Below are 27,966 nucleotides of genomic sequence, written 5' to 3' on the forward strand. Positions count from 1 at the left end.
CTTAAAGCTAAAGCAGTCACATTTGCTTTGGTTATTCTCTGCAATTCCTGAGGTATGTGAAGGTAGCATCCTAAGCCATAAAAGCTCACACTTCTATAACTCTGGCTTGAGGGGATGGTGCAGATAAAGAGTTTTTGCTGATATGTTTATAAATAATAATATTAATAAAAAAAAAACTATAAAGTTTATCATTTAAAGCAGAGAAAACTTTCATATGAGAAACATAAGAGTATCCTCCTAGAAACTTTTATGGCAAGGGACCTGTATAGCGTGTTATGCAACAAAAAAGGGAAGACGGTATCTTTCACCTCCTGCTACAGCAATCTCCTCCCAGTTCTTGCTGCACAGTGTTCCTCCAGAAGTTTGATAAGGACCAAAGGAATGGACGAGAAAGGGAGGCAGTAAAAGTAATGGATACATGGCATGCTGTGGGCTGCTATTTACAGGTGAGTGCTCCTAGTGCCAAGCACAAGGGAGAGGCACAGGCACTGCCTCTGCGCCCTCTGCCCCTCAGAGCCGAGCAACAGCATTCAGTGCCTTGTGGCACAGCTGATGTGCTCAGCAGTATTTTCAAGGACCGTCACCATCTTCTGTCACCTTCTCTTGAGCGCATGACCACCCTGTTCTTTTCCCCTCCCTCTCCTTGCTCCCTCACCGGTGCCCCTTCTGCTGCCCTCCTGCACAATATGACCCAACCACACATTCCGCATTTTCCATATCTACTTTTTTTTCTTCTCCTTTCCCCCCTCTTTTGTTTTCTGGTAACAGCGTTTGGCATTTCCCGGACAGCCCGTACCCCATAAGGCCTTAGAGTCTGAATGCAAGAACGGCTTGAGCGTTGCCTGCTGCGACTGAAGAAGAACTTGAGTGAAAATAATCCTCTCTTTTGTTCCGCTTGGGTTGCTTTTTGTTTGCCTGACAGATGTTCGGCCCCTGTGCGTGCACGCGAAGCAGATCCTGCGCAGCGCAGCCGGGCCCTCTGATCTGCCAGCCCATTGAGTCCTGCACCTCGGCCCGGCTGGGCTCCAGCCCTTACAGATGCGAAAGCTGAGGGCTGCTGCCCTGTTCCACTGCACATGGCTGAGTGGCCCTCTGTGGTGACAGGGAACAAGGAGGGCAAGCCTCTGACTTGCAGCACCCATGGTGACACATATGGGCAAGCGCAGTGTTGCATTTTGAGGTGCCACAACATGGTGTCACGCAGTGGCTTGCTATACCTGGTCCCCCTCAGCTTGTTGTGCCATGCTGTGCATCTGAAGGGTGCTTTCGGGCAGCCCCAGCTGCCTGTCTCCTTGACAGCCCCTGCGTGACTGCACCTACAGCTGCCGCACCGCCCTGTCTTATGGCCTCTCATAGAATCACAGAATTATTGAGGTTGGAAAAGACTCCAAGACCACCTAGCCCAAACACCAGCCCATCCCCACCATGCCCACTAACCATGTTCCTCAGTGCCACAGCCACATACTTCCTGAACACCTCTAAGGATGATCACCCCATCACTTCCTAGAGTGGCCCCTTGCAGTGCCTCACCGCTCTTCCAGAGAAGAAATGTTTCCTAATACCCAATTTGAACCTCCTCTGGTGCAACTTGAGGCCAATCCCTATTGTCCTATCACTAGTTAAAACTGTTAGGCACTGAACTATCATTTAATACTGCAGTAGCTGAGCATGAGCTTATTAAAAACTTACCTACTGTGCTACTGACCTGTTGCTTGACAGCGTATTTTGCTCTGCAGAAACAAATACAGTTCATGATGCTACAGAGTACGCCTGTGCTTCTCCTGACATCCAAGCAGCTCAAGCAGGATGTGTGCATGGGTTTTTAATTTAGGGAAAATAACACTGACCTGCCACTACACTGTTAGTAGCCAGCAATTTACATTCCCTTCTTTATTAATTTTGGACTCTCCTTGACACATATGTGAACACAAGCAAAAGGAGCTCTTTCAGAAAGGAGAAGAGCTTTGTAATATGAATTTTTGGGTAAGAAATGCTTTGTGGGTGTGGGAGAATTAGTGAATGCAGCCCTGTGCATCTGTGAGTATCTGTGGGACAATGTAACACCTGTCCTGGCATGACCTATTCTGTACATGCACATTTTTACAAAGGTTGTGTTGTAACTCTTCGTATGCAGCATTAGATTAATACTAAGGGACTTATCTAAAGCTGTTATGTCCCATAGACAGTACCTGAAACCCATGCTGTGCCCACACAGAGTATCAGCCAGGGAAATCAGTGTTTCAGCTAACTCCTATGACTTGTCTTGTTTCTGTCTTGATGATCACAGCCCCTCTCCTTACTCTGCACAGCCCTCTGGGTGATGTTGTTCGCAAGGCTATGTGCGAGCTATTCTGTGACTTTTCTTTTAAAGTAGTTCTTTGAAATTCTCCTTCTCCTGCCAGGGGGTTTGAGCTCTGTTGCATCACTATTGTGATGGTCTGTCAAGCTATCTAATTGGGCTGTCTCATTAAGATTTGCAGTCAGAGCTTACAAGGCAGCAATCCCATAGTCCAACACTGTGGCTAGCGCCGTGGCCTGCATATGGACTGGGAAGTGAATGCAGAGGCTGACAGGACCCTGCTTCTGTGAGCTCACCCCCCACTTCTGGGGTGAAGCTCAATCAGCCAGACCATCTTTATCATCACACTCTGCAGTGAGACTAACTGTTGGTGTAAACTGTATTACACCAACACAGCTTAATTTGCCAGAAATGTCAACAAGACATTTGTGGAGGAGTTTGATGGATTAAATGAGGGATGATATTGCCTGCATGGTGGGTGCTGTTTTGGTCACTGCAACTTCTTAGCTGCCAAAAAAAGAGCATCTTGGTTTTCTTGTGCTTCACCAAGTCTGGTGAAGACTGCTCCTTGACAATGTCACACCTTAACTGAGCTGAAGGCTACCAGAGCCCCTAATATTGAAGTCTGCATAGCCAGATGAAGCACATTTGGCAGTCTAGATTTAGAACTCCATTCCCCCACCTTGCACAGGGCTGGGGCTGTGCAAGAAAAGTCTAAGTGTCACCATGGAAATCTTGTTTGGTCATGCTTTGTTATGGAGCAGTTTGGTGCAAAAGCCCCACTAAGTACCAGCTGAAAACACTTTGCATCATCCTTTAGGATGTTTCTACTTCAAATTTTGTGGGTTAGCTCAGGACGAGCGCTTCTCTTCGCTTTTGTGAGAGCACAAAAAAAAAAAAAAAAAAACCAGGCTTTGTGGCTTATTTTAAATCAGAGAATGAAAACACTCTGCACAACTCTTCCAAAGAAAAACTTTCATTTTTAAAAATCCCATCTAATTGTCATTAATCAAGCCATCTCCTGTGCTAATAAGATGGAGGCGGGGAATGAAATGCCATTCCGGCTCCAGCAGCTGTTGAGCATGTCAACCGGTTTCAAAATGCTTGGCAGAAGTTGTAAATGCAGTTCTAATGAGATCGACTTGTCTGCAAGTAGCAAACAAATACCAGCCGCACCAAAATGTTTGTTTGCCACGGGACTTAATGGAGATTGTGTTAACCATTCTGCTGTCAGGGGTAGATGTCAAGAAAAGTTCAGATCAAGCATAAGGCAGTGACACTGGAATGTGGCTTTTTCCAGAATGGATTCTTATATGAAACCTAAGAAAAAGCTTTCCCTGATCTTCTTTTTTCTTCTTTCTTTTCCTCCTCATCCGGCCTTCAAACTTCCTGCAATCTTGGTACATGAAGTTCTCTAACAAGGTCACATAAGCAAGCTGCAAACAGATGATATATGTTCTGACGCACGGGCTCCTGGTAGGGGACACACTCAGCAGCATCACCAGCTCCTGTGTACAGCTCCACCATTGGCCCCAGAGAAGAGGTGGCTAGCTGAGCTGCCCAGGTCTCCAACACAAGAGCGCTATGGTTGGACTAGATGATCTTGTAGGTCGTTTCCAACCTTGTAATTCTATGATTCTGTGCAATGAGAACCCAGTAAGCAGCTTGATCACTCATCAGCTCCAGCCACCAAGCTGATTACAGACCTTTCGCACAAAGCCACAAAGCTATGGTTAAACATAGCATCAGTGCAGAGAAGCCGTAATCCTGCCAGGCTAACCCACATTAGCAGGACTGTCACTGCACATGTCAAGAACACTCTGAGGGGCTCCCTGGTAAATCAGCACATCAGTGACTTCTTGTACTAGAACCAAAGAGATCACCATACCTCTGTGGCTGCAGAAAGCTAAGCAGCAGAAATATCTAAATTTCAGAGTCTTAAGGGCTCAGGTAAACAAAATACACCAACAGTGAATTTCTATAGCACTGCACTACTACTTCCAGTCTTCTACATCTCATTTCTCTACCAAGAATAAGAATCCTGGTTTTTAACCCTTCTCTCATGGTTCTTTGGCTGAAGTTCGAAGCACTGGTTATATTATGGATCAATGGGCCAAGGTTAACTGTATGATTTTCAATAGGGCCAAGTGTTGGGTCCTGCATTTTGGTCACAACAGTCCCAGACAACCCTACAGACTTGGAGAGGAGTGGCTGGAAAGCTGCCTGATGGAAAAGGACCTTGGTGTACTGATAGACAGTCAGCTGAATATGAGCCAGCAGTGTGCCCAGGTGGCCAAGAAGGCCAATGGCATCCTGGCTTGTAATAGGAATGGAGTAGCAAGTAGGACTAGGGAAGTAACCCTGCCTCTGTACCCAGCCTTGGTGAGACCTCACTGCATTTGGGCACCTCAGTACAGAAAGGACATGGAGGTGCTGGAGCAGGCCCAAAGAAGGGCAACAAGGCTTGTGAAGGGCTTGGAGAATATGCATTAAGAGGAGAGACTGAAGGATCTGGGGCTGTTTAGTCTGGGGAAAAGGAGGCTGAAGGGAAAACATATTGCTCTCTTCCAATATCTGAAAGGTGCTTACAGCAAGAGCAAGGTTGGTCTCTTCTCACCTTCTCACGGTGACAGGACGATGGGAAATGGCCTTAAGTTGCACCAGGGTAAGTTTAGGTTGGACATCGGGAAAAACTTCTTTACAGAAAGGGATGTTAAACACTGGAATAGGCTCCCCAGGCACCCCTGGATGCATTTAAAAATGGTTTGGATGTGGTGTTCAGGAATATGATTTAGCAGAGGGTTGTTAGAGTTAGGATAGTATGGTTAGGTTGCGGTTGGACTTAATGATCTTTAAGGCCTTTTCCAACCTGAGCAATTCTATGATTCTTGCTAGTATCCCTTTAATTTATCTTGTGCCAAAGAATATTAATTATTGCAGGCTACACTGAACTTGAACTGCTTGACAGAGTCCATTTCTACCCTCACTTGAGCCTCTGAGATGAACACTGAAGTTGAACTTTGCCAGCAACTGTTAGGAAAAGGTCCAAGAACAGCCGAACAGGAAAGATACTGAGGATTTGTTGTTTGTTTTTCTGTTAAACCATGTTTTTGTAATTATGAACACTTTGTTGAGATTGCTTAGAAAAGGAAGTGCACATAAAATGGTCCACACAATTAAACTAACTACATATTAGAGTTGAAAGAATATAAAGCTGGTCTCAGTGTGCTGCACTCACACAGACAAAACCCCTTCTCAAAAGGAATTTGGCTTGAGAACGCAGTTCTGGAAAACACTCCTAGTTAACTCCGGGCCCATGCACCATATTGTCTGGTTTATGACTGCCCCAAATGGCCCAAAAGCAAAGGGCATTCATGCTAAACAAAGGCTGACTGAAAGAAAGAATGTGAAAGCTGTCATCTCCAAATCACTCAAAAGTTGGTTCCTGACTCCAGATCAGGAACCCTGGAGGAGGCAGAAATTACTCTCTGCTCCTAAAAGTGTCTTCTACTTGTCTGGGGAAAAACAACACTGTTACTTTGCTCAGATCCATACCAGTGCTTTTTTAATCATCCCTGCTTGCTCTTGCCACTTCTCCCAAGCTTGGGTTTGTAAAACGTAGCATCAAAACCTGGTTGATGGTTGGACAAGATGACCTTAGTGGTCTTCTCCAACCTTAGTGATTCTATCATCATTAAACAGTGCCCATACAAAGCCTGCTTTCTCTTGGTTTCCAGTATAGATAATTCTGGAGTAAATAATCAGTGTAAAGGAGCAAATTACAGTAGAATCACTTCAAACTGCTATACTCCAGATTAAATTTTATAAATCCCAACTCGTTGGTTTTCCCTAGGAAATAGCAGTAAAACAGACATAGCCCACTCCTGCCTCCCACCTCACTGAAGCACGTAGCGCTGCAGGCATTGTAAACAGGAGAAATGCCTTCCTGGGGTGAGAAAGCCCAGTAATTGGTTTATAAAACAACATTTTATGAGTCAACCTTAAGATCATCTTAGTTTTAGCTAAAGGAAAATTAAACTTATCCTTGACACAGGAATGACACTGTGAACCAGAGTCCTAGAAGCATATATGCAGTATATATGCCCTGTCAAGCACTTCCACTTTCCATAATAACAAGCCCCCTCCCCTGTACACAAAATGGATTTGACACATAAACAATATTGCTGAAAACATATGTCTAAAATAAAGCAAGGCCTACTTTCTTACAAACCTACTCTTCGGGGCTGATTCTGACCTTGTGCAGTCCCTTATATAAGCAACAATGTGCTGCCATTTGGCAGAGATCAAAATAAAGCCTCCCGTCTCCTCAGTAAACACTACGGCAAAGCACATTACAGTGGGAAACCAGTAAAGTATGTATGACTGTTTTTACCCACACCCTGTGTAACTGCCTTGAAATCTGCAACAGTAACTAAGCATTGCCATCTTAAGGTATCGCTTAGCACTGCTGGCAGAGGAAGCTGAGCTGGCTACTGCAGCGCCCTCCAGTTATGCCCCCTCCACCACGTGCAAGTACTTGACCAAGGTGGTTAGAAATGCTCACACCAAGATTAACCAAACAATTCTGAAACAGCTTGTTTTTGAAATACATATTACTTCTTTAGCATTAAGAAAAGGTATTGTGAGATAAAGATCTTCCCTCTCCCTTATCTTCCATAGAAAGGCAAGAGAGACTTCTAATCCTTAGCCAAATAGACCTGCCAGGCCCTCTGCTTCTTGAAACGGTAAGTGGTATTCTTACATTTGTTTTGCCCAGCTGTACCTGTACAGCATATCTGCCCAGAGAGTTCTGTAACTAAATAGCGCTCAAAGTGCTTAATAAAAAAATTAATACACATTGTAGACAGTGCAAGATTGCTACTGGTTTGATTTATATACAACAACTACAGACACAACACTAGGGAGGACTGTAAAAAGTCAGGGTATTCCCACCTTCCTGCCCTAACAAGATGATGTGATGTTTGCAAGCAAAGCTAAATAGCTCAGTGGATTTTTAAAAAGCCTCTTGCTGCTTATTATCTGCGTGAGACATCCATAATGTTTTAATGTATCTTAATACTAATAACCAAGCAGTAACTAGCTGAGCAGCCTCCGAGTATTTTCCCTCTTATGTATTTTTCTGAGCGTGAATAGTGAGGACATGAAGGCAGGGTACAACCATGGAAGTTAAAAACATTGGGAAACAAACATTCGTAGATCACTACCACCGCGTGTAGATATGAATACAACAATTAATATCTTCTTCTGAGAAATGAGTTTGCTTTTTGCAGTCCAAAAGGCCTGTGTAAAAGCTTTCATTCCCTGCCAATTCTTCAGATGTATTCTTAAGTCAGATGTATTCTGCAGGAAAAAATGAAGATAACAAAACGGCCATCTCACCTACTCCAGTGCTCTGACCAGATAGTAATGGCACACAGCAACAAGGGAACTTGCAACCCCAGTGCCTGCTATTCTGTGACTGCAAACAACCTGAACACTCAAATCGTTTTGTGTTTCTCCTACTCATTTGGCATCCATTAACAGCTTTACATTCATTCAAGTTTAAGTTACATAGCTCCTCTTGTTTGTTGCCCTTCCTTGATAACTGCTTAAATCTTGTATATTGGCTGGAGCTGTCCAGAAGGCAGGCATGCCAACTTGTTACCATCCGCTGCTTCTCACTGCAATTTAAGTACTACTCACTTTCATTAGAGTTCAGCAACTCTGTACTAAACTATTGTGAGATACTTGTACAATTCCAAGGGTAGCTGAGCTTGACTGCACTTTGATTAAATTTTATAGGGTGTATTTAATCTGGCATTGCTGATATGCAATTTTGAGTATATACATTCTTTGCTTTCTTGGAACTACCACGCTGTTGGATGCTCAATAAGAAACAGCCTATAGATATAGCTGTGTACATTTAATATGACTTTAGCATGTGATAGTAAACATCCCTGTAAGATACTTGAATGTGCCTAGAAGTTCTGACTTGAATAATCAAGTGACTTCAGTCTGTGTTCTTCAGACTCGGGACGCTGAGCTCCATTCTTGCTCATCTGCCTTGAGATTAGATGTTCCCTAATTACACAGCCCAACAGCGGCACCATGCGGCCATGGGGATATTAGGAAACAGCTGTTCAAGTTCCCCCACTAGAATTCCTAACCACTCCCAGAGTCATATTAAACACAGTACCTGTTTTACTGCTGAGGTTGAAGCAGTTACCTTGGTACTGCCTAGAAAGCCTGAAACTATCATCTCGCATGAAGGTTTCCCAGAGCTAGGAAAAATGTATGACATGTGAAATGCTGTATTACAGCAGTTTGGCCATCTCCAAACAGGTCACAAACTTGCTACAGGCTCATACTTCTGCAAAATTACTTTTTATAAAGACCAAGCATGTAACCTCAAGCAAAAAGATACTCTGCATGTCCCTCTCAGCATGGCTACATATCTGAAAAGATTCCCTTAAGAAAGAAGATAGTTTTACTCTCGATTACACATCCCTGCTTTTCTGAAGGTCCAAGCACTAAAGCCAATTTCCCGGAATCCAACTAGCAGTCTGTGCTTGATGCAATTTCCCAAGAATCAAAAGCAGTAGTAGGAAACAGCCCACCCTCCCCCTCCAAACTTTCAACATTAACAGGCTTCCAAGAATCTCCATACAAACTTATTTTCCATTGGCAGCCAGAAGAAGATGCTTCCTAGTTTGGACATCAACTGAACATGAACCTGTGGAGGTGAGCCAAGAAGCAGCATTCAGAACTCAACTCTGAAACGTTCCACTTAATGCCCTTCCTCCTTCTTCAGAGAAAGTGGTTTCAGGCAGCGGCAGCACAGCTAATGCTTTTCTCAGTAAACCAAAGCTGAACTGTTAGTGTTATCACAAAAGTTTGTTGATACAATACTTACAACAGCATTAAATTAATTAAATTGTAATTAGATTAATAGATTAAGGTGAGATGAACCAAAATGACTTCAACAAAACTTTAGCATCACTCTTAGCATTGTATCATAGAACCTTAGAGTGGCTTAGGTTGGAGGGAGCCTTAAAGATCATCTTGTTCCAACTCTCTGCCGTTGGCAGGGTTGCCACTTACTAGCTCAGGATGCCCAGTGTCCTGTCCAGCCTGGTCTTGAATGCCTCCAGAGATGGGACATCCACAGGTTCTCTGGGCAGCCTGTGCCAGCACCTCACCAACCCTCTGAGTAAAAAGTTTCCTCCTAATATCCAACTGAGATCTCCCCTCTTTTAGTTTAAAGCCATTCCCCATGGTCCTATCACCATCAAACCGTGTAGTAAGTTTGTCCTCCTCCCTTAAAGCAGTGAACAGCTGCAATGAGGTCTCCCTGCAGCCTCCTCTTCTCCAGCCTGAATAATCTCAACCTTTCTTCACAGGTGTTCCAGCCATCTGATCATTTTCATAGCCCTCCTCTGGACCTCCTCCAACAGCTCCACATCCCATCCTTCCTGTGCTGGGATCCCCAGGCTTGGACACATACTCTAGATGGGGCTTCACAAGGGTAAAGAGGGACAATCACCTCTGTCTCCCTCCTTGCCACCCCTCTTTTGATGCAGCCTAGGATACTGTTGGCCTTCCAGGCTGCAAGAGCATACAGATGGCTCACGTCCACCTTTTTGTCCTTCTCAGCAGGGCTGCTCTCAGTGAGTTCTCTCTGGAGACTGCCTCAAACCAAATGCAACACCTTGTACTCTGCCTTGTTAAACCTCATTAGATTCTCCTGAGCCCACTTTTTGAGTGTGTCCAGACCCCTCTGACTGCTGTCCCTCCTTTCTATTGCGTCAACTGCACCACTCAGCTTAGTATCAGCAGCAAACTTGCTGAGGGTACACTCAATTCCACTGTCTGCGACATTGACAAAAGGGTCCCAAGATGGACCCCTAGAGGACACCACTTGTGACTGGCCTCCTGAACACAGAAGTTGACACTAATCCTCTGGCTACAATCCAACCAATTTTTTATTCACTTAATAGCCCAATCTTCAAATCTGTCTCTCTCCAATTTAGACATAACGTGGTGAAGGAACACATCAAAGGCCTTGCAGAAATCCAGGCAGATGACATCAGATGTCCATCGGTTGTCCACCCTTTTAGAAGGCCATCAGACTGCTGAGGCACAATCTGTTCTCAGTGAAGCTGAGCTGGCTGTCTTGGATTACCTCCACATCTCACCTGTGCCTTAACATCTCTTCCAGGAGAATCTGTTCCGCAATCTTCCCAGGCACAGAGGTGACGCTCACTGGCTTGCAGTTCCCTGGGTCTTCCTTTCTCCTTTCCTTGAATATGGGAGTTCCATGAATCATCTCACCACGCTTCAATGATAGCAATAAATCATAGATTTCCAAACATACCACAGTTTCCAATTCCCACACTGCATGCATAGGTATAGAGGCACTTCAGCTGCATTACCTTCTTAGAGAAGCCCTCCCAAAAGACTGCGAAAAAATATGAGGTTTTCCCTCACTGCTTCCCTCTTAGCTATACTATCCTGGAGCTTGTCATGAGCAGGCTCACTATCACCTGCTTCCTCCTTCAACCCTAGTTTAAAGGAAGTTCCTTTTCCCCCATGACTTCGGGAGAGACACCATCAGGCCATTCACCCCATGTTGAAAAAATAAAATTCCTGCAGTGACACCAGCCTCTTAGCTTCTTAGTCCATCAGATGGACTTTCCTGGTCTTCTCAGTATCACAACCTGACACTGAACGCTTGGAGGAAAACACCACCTGTACTCCCATTTCACCCATTAACTGCTCCAGTTCCCAGGCTTCTCTCAGTGACTTAATCACTGCCAGCCTGAATTACTGCCCTAGACAACCTGCGGGGTGGATGTTCCACCACATCCTCACTTACCTGTCCCGTATCATGAATTACTCTGTTTTCTAAAAACAGAAAAAAATAACAACCACATGCACATAAAAATACCACTATCACTTCTAGCACGGAAAAGAAAATATTCAGAATTACAACAGTCAAACTTCTTGAAAAATTTTAATAAGACAAACATCTTCACATTAGAGTTACATTGTACATCGTAGATTACACGTTTGTATGTAAACTGAATTAGTCTCTTCTTAACTGGATGGTTTCCTCTTTAATTCCATCTTTGGTGACAACACAAATCTTAAGTGCATCACCAGTGTACACATCTCTCTCAGCAGCAGAAATAAAGACATCCTTAACCAGCTGCAAAGCCTTCTCCAGGGTCAGAGGTACATGCTCCACATTTTGCATGTTCTTGAAGCCAATCTAAGGGAAGATAAAGCATTTCAAAGGAAGTACCTTCCATCTGGCACAAAGGCATTTTCAGTCTGTGCACCAGATGAGCAGATTTACACAAATGATTAGCCTGTTTTAAAATCCAGAGTTGGCAGAAGTAGTTCTCCATAGAGTTTATAGCTGCATGGTCAGAACTTTACCAGCACTAACAACTGAAGTGAAGCACAGCCTCTCGTACTAACATTCAGCACATACGAGACACTCATCTATTTCTTCAGAAATTTCTCCCTGGGTTACCAGTATCAAAACTGCACACGAGTGCACCTACAACTTAAAAACAACAGCTCATACTGGAACATGATGGGCTTTATTAGTGTATCCTTGCTGACTTACTTAAGTGTCCAAAATGAAAAAGGAGGGCAAAGGGTCACTTACTGTGCTTCAGACTCAGAAATGATAAAAACTTGCAACAGAAGATGTTTTATTCTCTACAGTTAATGAATCTTAAAAGTGAATCAAAGCTGAAAAATTAGTTAAAAAAACTGTGAAGATTTTACTCATCCAATAAGAGCTTCAATAAAGTCAGTCAAGTGTTTTCCCAGCTTTAATTAAATAAGTTTTCAGCAGTTATGTAAAGAATGTCATGAAAATAGTCACAACTTGAAGAAAATTTTAGAATCTCAGACAACCATACGGTTTTTTGATCCTTTGATTCGTTTGGTCCCTTCCAACTCCTACAGTTCTGTGATACATTAATTGATCAAACTAATTGGGAGTATACAATATATTCTGCCTTCTTAATTTATTATTATTTAATGCTAAGTACTAGGAACATTTACATTATCTTTCTGCCTCCCTTGTCAGCTAATCGGTTTCTGTGGGAAACAATTTCTCAATTAAAATGTTTAACTACAGTAACCACTGTCCACTGTCCAACCTTAACACAATCTGAAATCAACATTTTCAGACCTCCTGAGAAGGTAGAACCACACAATTTTTAAATGTATGGATTGACAATGTTACCTGTAATATACACAAACTTTCTCTCAAATAATACCTCTCAAAAGTAAGGTCACATCAATTTGAATATTGCAAATCTTCACTGAGATTGTTAAAAAAAAAAAAAAAAAAAAAAAAAAAACAAAACCAAAACACAAAGAACAAACAAGAACTATTTTACCTGGTTATCAAGCAAAGGCTGCAGCATGGCACTTGCTGATCCACCTGCTTTGAAAGAGTCTCTCTGGTATGAGCCTACTGGATCAAAGCTATAGACTGCTCCCTTCCCTTAAAGAAAAAAAGAAGTATGTAATTGCAATCCAGAATGACTCTTAATACTGATAAAGATTTGCATTAAAAAACCAATTCTGTCCATAAGCAGTTTCTAGAATACCAGGAAGGAATCTCCTAAAAAACCTTTACAAAATAGTACTGCACTGTGTTCAGACAATACTTTTCACAGCAGGCTCACTGCGATTATGGTGCCCTCCTATATGCAAGGTTATCTGCATGATTTAAGCTATACCCATACTCTAGCAGATGTTTTCTACAGTACTTACCACAGAAGAAGTCCTAATGAAGAATAATCAAAACAGAAGAACGTGTTAGAGCACAGTGCTGCACAAAGAGCTCTACTTTTTTTTTTTTTTTTTTTTTTTTTTAACAACTAGCAGAAAGTTTAGTCAGCAAAAGTGCATAGTTCTTGGAACTGCTTCCAGAGCGTGTGCTTGGTTGCCTCTGCAGTGCCTCCCTGTAAACAGGGATGGTGCTTTGGGCTCTTATGTGCTTCCCTCTGGAGTCAGGCCAGGTTGCACAAAGCAAGCTATCTTGTGCCAGCATCAAAAACGCACTGTAGAAAGTCAGAAGTGCATCAGAAGTGCACTGTAGCATCTACAGGGTTTCACAAGGGAATATGGGCGAAAATGCAGTGCCTGGCTACACTCATTCGCTCTGTTCAGACAGGCTGCACCTGAGGTGATAAGCTGGCCAGCACACTTGGCCACACAGTACTGGTAGCTGAGCAGCTCTGGCACAGATCCAGAGAGTAACATTAAATCAGAACAAATCAAACTCACTGAGCCCAAATCAAACCCACGTGTGCAGACGTGTGCTCTCATTCTTATCACACGCTACTGCGCCCTCAGTCTGACGTTCCCCATTATGCAGGACAGACTGACTCACACTCCACATATTGCAGACATCTCAGCAAGACTGGGGAAGCACTATAACTTCGTTTTAACAGCAAACCGTGGGGAGTGGTTGAAATTATCTAAGCAAGACCACCTCTGAGCTCCTGCTCAAAGTCAGAGAATACAGTATTTTAGCAGCTGAACCACACCACTGAACACACAAAGTCCTGGAAGAGGAGAATTAAACTTACAGTGCCTGTGTAGAAGTCATTATTTTCATTAGAGATTAGTTAACATTTAAAAGTCTTCATGGAAAACCTGTCTCCAGCGTTGACCTTCACACTTCATAATCTACCACACTGAAAGGCACAAACAAAATTTGTTTCAAGTCTTACCCTCTTCATCAAGTCCTCCAATTATGTTGTAAACGTAGTAAGGAAAGAAACGTCGAGAATACAGAATTGTAGACAGCATTGCTGCAATAGCTCCAGTAGTCATGGTCTTGTTATTGGAATGCTTGTACATCTGCAAATGGCACAGCATGCCCAACAGGAAAGTCACACACTCAAATTTATACTCAAATCAAAATTACATTTTCTGTGACATCATTACTGAGGAGAACAATGCTTAGCAAACATTAACTAACATAATTATAAAAACAGCACTGGTCTAACAGTAATGTCAAAATTCGTATTTTTCTGAGACTTAGCAAAGAACAGATGTTGCCTCATTACTCTCTTCAGCACTTCAATTTTTAATCTTGTGATGTTACCCTTGGCAAGAACACGGCCTCAATTTCATCCTGCTTGATCTTTCACTAGCAATACAGCTACAGTTACAATATGAACACTTGATGACAAACAGCAAAAAGCATATTTAAAATTATAATAGGTCTCAAACGCGATACCAAAAAATATACATGTTTCTAAATATATTAAGATAGTTAGCTACCTTTAATCTTGCTTCAATAATTTTAGTAAGTGTAAGGCAGTCACCATGGAAGCCACTGCATCCAATGACTGTATGCTCTGTTCTGTAAAACAAAGTTTTGTTGTGATTTCAGATTTAGTATGAGCTACATCACTTTCTTACACAGTAAGTTATGAAAATATCAAACGTATTTCCAGCTTCTCAAACACTATCAGAAACAGTTGTCTAAAATGTAGTAGTAACAGGTATTCTGCAAATAAAAGCTAACTGCAGCTTACATCTTGGAAAGGACTCATTAAGTGCAGGATCACACAGATGTCACTCTTCAACCCACTGATTTCCAAAGCAAAGCTTTGGGGAAAAAAAAAAAATTCTTCAAGCACCCCTAAATGTAGCTATTAACAAGCTGAATCATGTTATTCAATACAGTTTTATTCCATCTGGCCAGGGACTGCTTTTATCTGGTGAGGTAATCTTATTCTGTAGGTGATATTTTCTGTCAGCATAACAGCAGTTATTTGTTGATGTGTTATACAATATTTGCTCTTTGCACAGTTTCAGAGCAAGCGTTTAATAAGACTAACTACGGGAACCCACATTTCTATGAGAGCCTACAAACATTAACACATCATCCTGGTTTTGGCTGGGACAGAGCTAACTTTCTTCCTAGTAGCTGCTACAGTGCTGTGCTTTGGATGTAGGATGAGAACTGTTGGTAACATTGATGTTTTGGCTGCTGCTGAGCAGTGCTGCACAGAGCCAAGGATGTTCCAAGGATGTTTCAGCTTTTCACACTGCCCTGACAGTGATGGAGACTGAAGGTGCAAAGGAAACTAGGAGATGACAGGGCCAGGACAGCTGATCCAAACCTGCCAAGGGATGTCCCATACCATGCAGGATCATCTGGAACAATAAAGTGGGACAGTCAACCAAAGTGGAGGGGGAAACTGCTGCTCAGGAACTGGCCGGGCACTGGTCAGCAGGTAGAGAACAACTGCCTCGTGCTTTACATTCTTTTATTATTCTTATTTCTTTCATTTCCTGACCTATTAAGATATCTTGGCATCAGCCCATTGGTTTACCTTGTTTTTTCCCCAACTCTCTTCCACATCCCACTGCAAGGTTTGGGTAGAAGTGAGCAAACAGCTGCATAGCGCTTAGCTGTTTACAAGGTTAAAACAACATATGTTTATAGGCTTAACACTCAGCAGTCATCTTCAAGACAAATTAAATTGAGATAATCTCAGTTTCTGTCACCACAATTACCCAAAGCCATCATGAGCTCTACACTAATTGTACTAAAGCAATTTCCATTTGGAAGGTAACTGAGTCAAAGATACTGCATAGAGTTAGCCAGGTAAAACACAAGTTTATGTGATCACAAGTCATAAGCAAAAAACTGACAGCAGTGAGCAAACTTGTGGCCTAACAAAGCAGAACTACTTATTACACAAGTTAATACAAAAGTTCTTCTGATTATCCTGCCAAAAAACCACGTAGCTTATGTAACAGGTTAAGTCTGGCACCATGCTAAAAACATCCAACAGCATGCAATAAGAAATCTGACTGCATTTAGAGCATCACATTACAACAAAAGTCATCATAATTCCAAAACTCCAATTCTGTTACTTTTTTTTTTTTTTTTTTTTTTTTTTCTCCTCCTGAGAGTTCTTTCTATATAAGGAACATGATAGATAACTTCAGGCAACACACTTATCAATACACAGGGTCATCCCTCCATTTCACTTCTTATAAGGTACGAACTTACAGTTTGTAGCATTTTGGACTGTCCCGGCTGTGAATTGCATAACCTTCACTCAGTCGTGTGTCAGAGGCAACAATGCAAAAGTCTTCTCCAGCAATCGCCAACACAGTCCTTGAAGAAAAGTATTCATACAATCACAATTTTTGGCACAACTTGGTTCTTAGACAAGCGATGAAAAGATAAAATTTCTCTATCTACACTCACATTGTGTCATGAATCTTATAACATTCCTTGATGTTTCTCACTACACATAACAAGATTGGAAGAAAAATGATGCTAGACACACTAAAGAGAATGTACGTGATTCTCTGCTATGACTGCAAACCGTACAGAAATTTATTAAGGTCAAGACACAACAGACTCCCATTTTAGATGTGTGACAAGGAAAGCTGCTGATGTCTGATAAAGAAAACTGGCTGGCTCTCCAAGCAAATACACTCCAGCCAAGCACTTAGCACCACTACCATGGAATTAGCATCATTCTTGTAACTTAATGTTAACCTACGTTATTAATTTCCAAATAATTACTCTGTGATTGCTTCACTGCCACTACCACTAAGCAGCTAAGAGATGTCCTTTATAAAGCAGTTAGTCATCAGGAAAAAAAAGAAATAAATCTAAAGAACGTCAAGCTGCCCAGATGCTTGTCAATTCAGAGTGCGCATCTGCAAAAGATCACCACCTGTAACAGTTATGACAAAGTCGCTCGTGGCTCAGTTGCAGCCTTAAAAACAAATCACCACTAGACACGTTTCCTGGCCACTAGAAAGAAACAAGCCCCTGGGTAAGGGAAAGCACTTGCTTTGACCCTTAAGAGTTCAGCGGTCTGCAGTCTGACAAAATCCCCAGTAGCACACAGAAATAAAGCAGAAGAGAAACACCGATCAGCGGGACACGCAGCCCTGCACGAAGCCAAGCCCGGCTCTCCTCCACCACTCTACCGACAGACGCTGCCCAGGGTACAGGCTTCCTCATACGGGGCCAGCGAGACGACAACGAGCAGGACGCGGCCCAGTCACCGCTCAGCCTCAGCCCGCCCCACCCCTGCCCGCGGTTCTCACCCGCCGTTGAAGGTGTAGGGCGAAAAGCGGTACTGCACGGGTGCGCCCACCCCGCAGCCCGGCTCCGGTCTCAGCTCTGCGTATCCGGCGGCAGACAGCATCCCTACAGCCCTGCTCGCTGCTGTCTCACGGCAAAATGGCGGCACCGGAAACGAGGAGGTGGCGCTCTATGAGGCACGGGCACCTCGTCTCATCTGCCCAGGAGGTGCCACGCCCCACCGTCGCGACCGCACAGCCGCACGAGCCAGACCAGACCTCGGGAGGAAGGGACGGTAAGCACGCGATGCTCTCGCCATGAGCGCGGTGCCAGACGCCGCGGCACGAGGAGCCAGCAGAGCCAATACTCCGCGGGTAGCAGCAGGACGTGCGCCCGCCCCGCCCTCACTCAAGATGGCGGTAGAGAGGGCGGGGTGGACGCGCGCTGGAAGTGACGCAATCGACGCGCGCCTGCGGCGCGGGAGCGGGGCGCAGCTTGGCTCCCGCTGGGGCTGTGCGGCGGCAGTGGTGGCGTCGCCGGGCGCGGCACGCGGCAGGTACCGACTGTTATGTGTCCCGCTCCGGCCCGGGCCCGCCATGGCATGGACTGCGCCGGATCTGACGGGAGAGGCCGGTCGGGCCGAGCCCGATCCGTGCCTCCCCGTGGGCGCCGTCGCAGGGTCGGGGCCCTCCGGGCAGGTCTGAACAGCGGGGAGGGAAGGGACGGGATGGGATGGGCGGCGTGTGATGGCCCCGGGCCGAACTGCGCGCCGGGAGCCGTCCCGCTACGGCCGTTGGTGCCGGGGGCGTGATGGCGGCGGGCGGCGGTCACCGCCTCCCCCACGTGACGGCGGGCGGGGAAGGCGGCGGCGGCCTTCGCTTTGGTACGGGCGCGGCGGGAGGAGCAGCCCGAGCTATAATCGCTCCGTGTTGTGCACGTGGGCGCGGTACCGGGGCTCGGAGGGGCGGACCGCGACCCTTGACCGAGGGATCGGGCCGCAGGCGGGGATTTGCGGATGGGTTGGATGTAGGTGTTGTCCGCGCGGCGCGTCCCGGCATGCCCGGCGTTCGGGCTGCGGATGGGTTGCCGCTGCTGCTGGGTAACGGCTGGGCCGAGGGGCCACCTCTTTCCAGGGCGTGAAACGTGGGAGCGCCTTCGGGGAAAACAGCGGATGCTGTTTCGGCTATAGTGTTATGTTAATGCGATTCTGAGCTCTTGGGCCTTAAAGACAAGAAAAAGCTGGGCAGGCTTTCTTCAAATTTTCGTATGGTTTGCCTAAAAATGACGTTGAAGCTCTCTGTGTAAGTGTCGAGTTAAGCAAGCTATATAAACTAATGGCAAAGTATTTGTTTAAAAAGGTATAGCATTTCATAACAAGAAGCTATGTAGAGAAGGACCTGAGTATTTTTACAGACAGCAGGTGGGCCGTGAGCCAGCAGTGTGCCTTTATGGCCCAGAAGGCCAATGGAATCCTGGGGTGCAACATAAAGAGCATGGCCAGCAGGTCGAGGGGTGTGATCCTCCCACTCTGCTCTGCCTTGCTGAAACCATATCCAGAGCACTGTGTCCAGTTCTGGGGTCTCCAGTTCAAGGCAGAACAAGGAGCATTGGACACGAACTGCAACACAGGAAGTTCCATACAAATAGAGGAAGACAAAGCTTCCCAGAGAGGCTGTGGAGTATCCTTCACTGGAGGTACTCAGAGTTTACCCAGACACTTTTCTACAGCAGGGAACCTGCTTTAGCAGGGGGTTGAGCTCGATGATCTCTGGAGGTCACTTCCAGCACTTACAATTCCATGAAAGCATTTCAATTCTCTATTTGTGTTGTTTCTTTCCATAGCTTGCCAATAGAGGTATGGTCTTTGTTTAAAAAACAACAAACAAACAGTAAGTGAAACAACAATACCCAAAAGCATGCGTTCATTTCATGTGTATAAAACTGGCTTTCAGTTTCTCTTTTTCCCCTTGTGAAGTACGTCACTGCAATTCAAAATGCATTAGTGCTTTGCTTTATGGAAGTAGATGGAAGGAGGCTTCCTAAGCTGAGCTGACCAGCAGTGTTTTTCCCATAGCAGAAAAAAACATTTTTGGAAGCCAGGCCTTAACTCTGCCCAGGAGGAGATGTGTGAGCAATGTGTGGCTCTAGGCCTGTCTATCAGTAGTTGGTGGAATTCAGTTCTGAAAATCAGTGCTTTCTCAGATGAAGAGAAGCATATGGTACAGTGAGCATGAAGGTCTAGAGCTGCGTGTGAAGGAGGGTGTAGTTCTGGAGGCGGCTGCTCACATGCAGTGGGTGCTCACCAGGGGCATCCAGAGGGCTGTAAGGTGCTGTAGAAAGAGATTTCTTTATATAAGGTGCATGGGTGTGTGCGTGCGTATGCGTGTTCTCACATATATTTGTATGTGGGTGTTTCTTATCTAACATACCAGCTGATAGGTGTGCTTTTGTTTAAATGTTATTCTCAATATATTACTTTTTTTTTTTTTTTTTTCAGGCTCTGTTTAGTGTTTTAGACTTGCAATACGTTTTCTCTGGAGCTGATGTTTTCCTGACGCTTTCAGCTTGGCTAAAAAGCTGCTTTGCTGGAATGCTTTAGAGAAACAAAAACCCTTTTGGTTTTAAAGTAATTTAAATTAATTGAAGGAAATATTTCTGGCCTCACCAAAGAATAACCAGAATCATGGATCAGAACAACAGCTTGCCACCCTACGCTCAAGGCTTAGCCTCCCCTCAGGTAAAAAGGAGTGATGTAATATGCAACTGCAGTCTGAATTTCTTTGTGAAAGTGTTTTCTGTTTCTTGTATGTAATTTCTTTGTGTCTTTTTTGTTTGTATGTTTGCAGATATGAAAAATTATATTGCATATAGAATAATTAGTAAAAAGCAGAGTTGAAAAACCATTGATTTATATATCCAGAGGTTTAAGACATATACTGATATGTTTATGGTTTTCTTGAAGCTGAAACATAACTGACATGTTGGAAATAAGAAGGGGAGACCACATTGCAGGCTTCCAACACTTGAAGGGAACTTACAAGTAGGAGGGGAGCTGACTTTTTAACATGGTCTGATAGCAATAGGACAATGGGGAATGGCTTTAAACTAAAAGAGGGAAATTTAAATCAGATGTTAGGAGAAAATTCTTCACTCAGAGGGCAGTCAGGCACAGGCTGGCCAGAGAAGCTGTGCATGCCCCATCTCTGGAGGCACACAGGGCCAGATTGGAAGGGGCCCTACGCTGCCAGAGCTGCTGGGTGGTAGCCCTGCCCATGGCAAGGGGTGGGACTGGGTGGGCATTCCCTTTCAACTCAAGCCATTCTATCATTTTAACTTTGTTCGTTTGCTTTTGGAATCCTTTAAATTTTCTTATACGTAATGGACTACAGTTGTGCTGCGAATGCATTTGCATTCTAATGATTGCAAGTGGAAATTGTGGGTCAAAGTTGAGACGTGCTTTCCAGGTATTGTAGGAAACATTCTGATATCACTGACTGGTGCCAAGCAATGTTGGAATTGATAGATTGATTGAGGTTGTGGAAGAACTGAATCTTCCAAAGGTTTTCTGTTTTTAGCAGGTTACTAATATGGCACAGGTTTGATGTGACCAACGAAGATGATTTATTCTTAGACGACTACTTCAAGCTTTTTCTCTTTAAAATGAGATTAAGTCAAAGGATCTGTGGTTCCTTTTTCATGCTTTCTTCTGCAGGGTGCAATGACTCCTGGAATTCCGATTTTTAGCCCAATGATGCCATACGGCACAGGACTGACACCACAGCCTGTCCAGAGCACCAACAGTCTGTCCATCCTTGAGGAACAGCAGCGGCAGCAGCAGCAGCAACAGGCAGCACAGCAGTCTACATCACAGCAAGCGACACAGGGAACATCTGGTCAAACTCCCCAGCTCTTCCACTCACAGACTCTTACCACAGCCCCTTTACCGGGAACCACGCCTCTGTACCCCTCCCCAATGACTCCGATGACTCCTATAACTCCTGCAACACCGGCATCTGAGAGCTCTGGGATAGTGCCACAGCTACAGTGAGTGTGTTGTGTGCTAGTATAGCATGACCTCTCTCAGGATGTGCTTTGACTCGAAATACCCAAGAGCAAAGCCGCATAAGGAATTGGGTCCTATATTTTGATGGGAAAGGTGGTCTTGAATGTTTATTTGTATGAGGGTGGATAGTGATAGGACAAGGGGATATAAGACAGGGCAGGTTTAGGTTAGGTAGTAGGAGGAAGTTTTTCATACAGAGGGTGGTGACGCACTGGAACAGGTTGCCCAAGGAGGTTGTGGATGTCCCATCGCTGGGGGCATTCAAGGCCAGGCTGATGTGGCTCTGGGCAGCCTAGTCTGGTGGTTGGTGACCCTGCACGTAGCAGGGGGTTGAAACTAGATGATCATTGTGATCCTTTTCAACCCAGACCATTCTATGATTCTACAATCATGTTGTCATTTAGCAATACAGTGCTAAAGCTCTGTGCTGTAGGAGTTTGTCTTGCTTTACTTATGAATCTGTCTGAGTTGCTGATCTGGTATTTCAAAATACACGTGCTTTGAAACACTTATTTGTAACTTACACCAAAAAAGTGAGTAGATCCACCTCACTGTGCAGAGTATACCACTGTGTTGGTAGTGAGATATTAAAGCAGACCACAGGAACTATAACATCTGTAATGGAATTGGAAGGGTTGAGAGGAAGATACTGGCTGATAGTCTAGAAGCTAGTACTGAGTAGTCTTTAATATTCCATGCTCCATTTTCTAGTCAATTACTACAACGTAGAGCTTCTTGAGTTTCAGGCATGAAAGCGTTTTCACTGAACTGTAGCTTTATAGAGACTTAAATAATCTATGGAAGGCCCAAGGAGAAATAGGTGTTAAAGAAAGTGAATTTTGCACCAAAAGAATAGTCTCCAATATTAAATTTTTTTTAAAACCTATGGAAGACCTTTAGATTTCAGTGTTTTCTAAGTAAACAAGTATTACTAAATGCAAAATTTCCTTGGACTTTTCTTAAACTTTTTGGAGACTGTTTTTTCCTAACACCTAGCAATGGGTTTATCTGTGAGGGCATTCTCACTTAGTCCTGCATCACGTCTTCCTCCTTGAAGGGCATCCCAAGGACAGTATCATTGCTACTACATTTTTGCCCATTCACAGCAGCTTCCTGGATTGTGGTGAGTGCTCACAGCACAACCTCAAAGTTTTTTTCCTGCCCAACTGAAATATTTTTCTCAAGGGACACATTTCATAATAGTTGGCAGGAAAGGAGGAATAGCAGTCGTGCCTTAGGAGGTACTGCCCTAAAAGAGGAGTTTCCTGTCTGTATGAGAGATGTCATTGAAGCTTGCTTGGTTAAACAAATTAAAAAAATGAAACTAATAAGCATGTTATATGGATAGGATGCATTAATTCCTTAATTTACTTTTTAAAATGTATTTCTCTGAACTATTTTCAGGAATATTGTGTCCACAGTGAATCTGGGTTGCAAACTTGACCTAAAAACCATTGCTCTTCGTGCCCGAAATGCTGAATATAATCCCAAGGTAAGAGAAGTATGTTAGAATGCATCCAATAACAGGTATGTCAGCAGAATAGGTTTGGAGTGTGCTTTGCTGTAGTAGCTAGATTGAAAAACCTTTATTCAGAAACAGTTTTATGGTAGAGTTAATAGAATTATCTAAGTCCATTAAAGATTTCTTTTCTGAATCAGTAAAAAGCATTCTTATACTGATATAGCTGTGTTTTATGTGAAGATGTGATTTGGGAGCATTAGAAAGAACAGTGTGAATAATTACTGTAATATACTGGGAAAGTGTTTTTGTTGTTGTAGAGCTGTCCTGAGTTACTGTTTATATGGCACCCTTGTTGCTTTTGCTTACAAAGTTCCTTTTTTGTGTTATTGCAAAATGTCTGGTGCTCAAGTCTTGTTCCCCATCTTCCAACAAGAAGAAAGGAAGAGAGAATTCAATTTCTGGCCTCTGTAATAGCCCTGGTTATACTGTGTGTGCCAGAGTTTCTTCCTTCTGACTACTGCCCTGGAAATCCTGTGGCAGCAGTGCAGTTACGGGGTTTTTGTGGCCTCGCTCCCCCTCTGAGCTCTGTTCTTTCACATTTTCCCTCAGTACTGACTGTTAGTGTCAGTTACAGCAGTGATGCTGTTAACAACTGCATGTGAGTAAGATGCTCGTGCAGCTCACATTTGAGCGGGCGATGGTAGCTCTTATGGTAGGGTAGGTGGCTGTGTAAAACTTGTAGGCTAGAATGATCAATATGAAATGCTGTTTTTCCACAGCAGAGAGAAAAGAAGGGTTATGTAACACACTCCTGACTTATAGTCAGTGCATCCTTTTATGAAACAAAGACATTGCTTGGCTGTTATTTAAGCCATAGTTTGACAAATGTGTTACTGGGTAGCTCATGCTACTACCTTCATTATGTCAGCAGAACAGTGTGTGAGACTGTATAGTGAACTGGTCCAAGTCTAATATAGCACAAAAAAGGGATTTTGCGTGTGATGCCCAGAACAGTTTGCAGTTGCTTCAGAGAGTTTAAGAATTTATAAATGCAGGTGTATTCTACTATGGTAGTTAAGGTGACTTCAGTTTACATGGAATATGGCTTCTGACTTCCCAGCAGTTCTGTTTGACAATTTTCTAATGCTACCCGAATGCTTAAGGTACAAAGCCAAAGTAAACCATAAAATATTTGCATAACCTTCCATCCTGCTTGTAACAGATTGAATTTCAAGATGTGGAGGAAAATTTGGTATTAAGATGGTCGCTATGGTTGTGTTGCAGCTGTTAGTAGTATTTGTGTTATGCACATGGTAGTCAGAGGTGAGCTTAGTAGAAGAGGAGTGCAGTACTAGAAATCCTTCCTGCTCAACTCTACCTGTGTGTTTGAAACTAAGTAAAACTTACTTGAAATGCTTGAATGAAGAGTGTTCTGTATGTATATTTGAATCTAGTTATTTCTTTGCAGTGGCTACTTAGATTATGCAAACTTGGTTTTAATGTAATTACATCCGTGTCTCGTTAATAATTTCAATGCTTGCATTTCAGCGTTTTGCTGCTGTTATTATGAGAATAAGAGAACCACGTACTACTGCGCTTATATTCAGCTCTGGAAAGATGGTGTGCACAGGAGCAAAAAGGTACGTTCAGCTGTTAGGAGCAAACTAAGCAAGGTCATCTTTTCTTTTGAAACCTTGATGCTTGAGAAACACTGTTTCTTTTATACAGTGTTTATATATATGTTGTATATGCACACGGACATAGAATGGCTATGCACTGAAACTGTTTAAACTGTAGAGGCAATGGCAGGATAAGAGCAATTTGGTATTTGAGTTGTTTCATTCATCTGAGTGGGCCAAGAGCTCCAAGTTTCCAGTCCCTGTAGTCTGATCTGTTCGTACGGGGATCATTGAGGCATGAGAATTAAAAACTAAACATGAGCAGGAAGCTACAGTGAACAGGAGAGAAATTGTGCCCTGAAGAAGTCCTCTAGGAATCCAGAAAGGATAAGCTAATGAGCAGAGATCATGGAATCATAGAATAATTTGGGCTAGAAGGGACCTTGAAGATCATCCTGTTCCAATGCCCTGCTATAGGCAGGGACACCTCCCTCTGGTCCAGGTTGCTCAAAGCCCCATCCAGCCAAGCCTTGAATGTCTCCAGGGAGGGAGCATCCACAGCCTCTCTGGGCAACCTGTTCCAGTGTTTCACCACTCTCGCAGTAAATAATTTCTTCCTAATATCTAGTCTAAGTCTACCCTCTTCCATTTTAAAGTAATTTCTCCTCATCCTGTCACTACATACCCGTACAAAAAGTCCCTCCCCAGCTTTCCTGTAGGCCCCCTTCAGGTGCTGAAAGGCTGCTATAAGGTCTCCTTGGAGCCTTCTCCAGGCTGAAGAACTCCAGCTCTCTCAGCCTGTCCTTGTGGGGGAGATGCTCCAGTCCTCTGATGATCAATGATGAATAAAGATGTGCAGGAAACGCTTCCTCTGCCTGGTGATGTTCGCAATTCAAGTTGTCTTATTCTGCCTCAGGAGGAACCAGATCTTCCTCTGTTTTAAAAAAACTGAAGCAAATTGAGTTCTGTAATAGCAAGTAAGGCTGTGTAGTTGTGTTAAACCCAGGTCTGAGTCTGAGTACCTGGGCCACATCAAGCAGAGGATTTTGGCAGTTTACAGGCTCCTATAGGAGTTTGTAGATTGTAGCAGTAGTGGGATTGAAAATCTAAGTAACAATTTTAATGTTTTACAGAGGGAGTCAGGTACATATTTGAAGGGTGTGGAAATGCATGGAGTTACAGAGTAGAGTTTTCTGCTTCATAAACAGTGAATGCAGTGTTAAAGTGTTCAGGACTTCAGTACCCCAACTAAGTGTGCAAACCAGTAATAGTTGTTAATTTTGGATGTAAGCATTTTGCAACTCTCCTCTCCTGCAACACACACAATATTTCTTTCCCAGTTAAATATTTGTGGCTTGGTGCTGTTTGCTTGAAGTCGTGCTTAACAGGGGAAATAAGCTGGCTATCCTTTTCTCCCTTCAGCGAAGAACAGTCCAGACTGGCAGCAAGGAAGTACGCAAGAGTTGTTCAGAAACTGGGTTTTCCTGCAAAATTTTTGGATTTTAAAATTCAGAACATGGTGGGCAGCTGTGATGTGAAATTTCCTATCAGATTAGAAGGATTGGTACTCACACACCAGCAGTTCAGCAGGTAAATGAAGGTTTGCTTACCTTTCATTCTTGCTGTGTAGTGACTATCTTAGAGAGTGGTGTCTGTTTAGATCGTTTCCTTACACCAGAGAGGAGCCAGCATCTTCGTTCCTATCCTAGCTGTGCCTCTGGGGTAACTGATGTAATTTTCATGGGTTGATATTGGGCAATAATTCTTTGCTACTCTTCCCAAATTGTCTACATCTGCACTGTCTGTCTCTGCAGTTCTGCAGATGAAGGGCTAGGACATCTGTTTGTTGGCACATTGAAACGCTGTGACTCTTCTCTTACAGCTACGAGCCGGAATTGTTTCCTGGCTTAATCTACAGAATGATCAAGCCAAGAATTGTTCTGCTTATTTTTGTTTCTGGAAAAGTGGTTTTAACTGGTAAGTCAAGTATTTTATTCCAGTAGGCTACATTTAGACTGCATTAGAAACAATGGTCCCACAAGTATGCAATTTATTAGTTGCTCTTCTTTAGAAATGACAGTACTGGGAAAGAACAGACAGTACAGTGTTTTGTGGATGAGAACCCACAAAGCAAACCACATGTATTTGGTTAAACCTTATAAGCAGCGATCTTGAATCCTAATGAAGAATGGCAGGTGCCCAATAAGAGCTCAGGTGATGTTTTCAGCAAAATCTGAAAGTCTGCTTCTGTGCACTAGGTCGTGCGACTGAGCTCACTGCGTTATAGCAGCTTGCCTGCAGGCTGCTGCCATTTTCCTTTGATGCAGCAGCCAAAGAAGGGGAGATACCCAAGCTCTGGGGCTTCCTTAACCTTAGGCACTCCACCTACACCTTTCCTTTTCCCCTCTGCTAAGCCTTACTGTATTGAAAGCTTTGCAGTTGGGCGTACTGAGAAAGTATGTTTAGAAAATCTCATTTGCAAGTATGTCAGAAGCACGAAGATGGTAATGAAACAAACTCTCAGGACTTTATTCGCCTTCTGTTAATTCTGATAATGTATGTTATATAGGAAATGTCTATCTAAAGGAAGAATTACATATAGAAATAGAGGTGGATGTATATAAAGCTGCATTCAAATAAACATTCTAAAAATTAAAATAAACCATTTGGCTCTGGAAAGAGAGGGAATGAAATCAATTTCTCTCTTGTTGCAGGTGCTAAAGTTCGAGCAGAAATCTACGAAGCATTTGAAAACATCTATCCTATTTTAAAGGGTTTCCGGAAGACAACGTAACAGTTTCTACATATTTCAGAGAAATTGGGGGTACATTTTAAAAGGCATTGCATATGGCACAGCAGTAACGAGATGGACTTCAGTGAAACTGCAACACCAGACTTGGACTATTTCCCAGTTAGTGCCTATTTCCCTGATGCTCAAGGGGAATTGTTTTATTGATGATTATGTCTACTGAGTTACTGTGAGTTGCTTTGTTGGGCTGCTCTTGGAGCAGTTCCTCCGAGTTTTATTTATATTCTAGCTTTTAAATAGTTTTAATGCCAGTTCTGTTAATAGAAAATTCATAAATTGGTTTAAAAGATGAATGCGACCGTGTCACTCAGTGTATAAACCACTTAAGTTGCCATGTATATATGTTTTAATTTCCCTCCATTAAGACTGTGGTTTTTATAATTTTGAGAGTTAAGCTTTTAAATTTCTTCAGTTTTAAATTTCTTTGGTGCCAGACACATTCCCTCTTTCCAGTATTAACCAAGGCAGAATAAATTTATTAATGAAAACAGCTCACTGTACATATATATATAATATATATATTCCTCCTCTTTTCTCCTTCAGCTCCACATGTACAATAAACCCTGTTTATACAATTATGGGAACTGTCTTAATGAGTTTTAAAATTACAC

The 27,966-nt window shown here is 43.4% G+C and overlaps 2 protein-coding genes across 2 annotated transcripts; one reads left to right on the forward strand and one right to left on the reverse strand.

Moving 5' to 3' along the window:
- Positions 1-11,295: 11,295 nt before the first annotated feature.
- PSMB1 (proteasome 20S subunit beta 1) lies at positions 11,296-17,633 on the reverse strand. Its single transcript, XM_042827258.1, has 6 exons — positions 17,426-17,633; positions 16,368-16,475; positions 14,621-14,702; positions 14,065-14,194; positions 12,721-12,827; positions 11,296-11,570 (listed from the first exon to the last, which is right to left on the reverse strand). The coding sequence occupies exons 1-6, from the start codon at positions 17,524-17,526 to the stop codon at positions 11,385-11,387; spliced, it is 714 nt and encodes a 237-aa protein (XP_042683192.1). The 5' UTR covers positions 17,527-17,633; the 3' UTR covers positions 11,296-11,384.
- Positions 17,634-17,881: 248 nt separating this feature from the next.
- Positions 17,882-27,933, forward strand: LOC122160269 (TATA-box binding protein). The gene is made up of 8 exons (XM_042818660.1): positions 17,882-17,958; positions 19,900-20,139; positions 21,115-21,446; positions 22,870-22,957; positions 24,476-24,567; positions 25,969-26,136; positions 26,429-26,523; positions 27,261-27,933. The coding sequence occupies exons 2-8, from the start codon at positions 20,086-20,088 to the stop codon at positions 27,338-27,340; spliced, it is 909 nt and encodes a 302-aa protein (XP_042674594.1). The 5' UTR covers positions 17,882-17,958; positions 19,900-20,085; the 3' UTR covers positions 27,341-27,933.
- Positions 27,934-27,966: the final 33 nt, after the last annotated feature.

This window comes from Centrocercus urophasianus, unplaced genomic scaffold, assembly GCF_019232065.1.
Source record: "Centrocercus urophasianus isolate 14NV4802_14NV808 unplaced genomic scaffold, USGS_Curo_1.0 seq_10, whole genome shotgun sequence".
Lineage (NCBI taxonomy): Eukaryota > Metazoa > Chordata > Aves > Galliformes > Phasianidae > Centrocercus > Centrocercus urophasianus.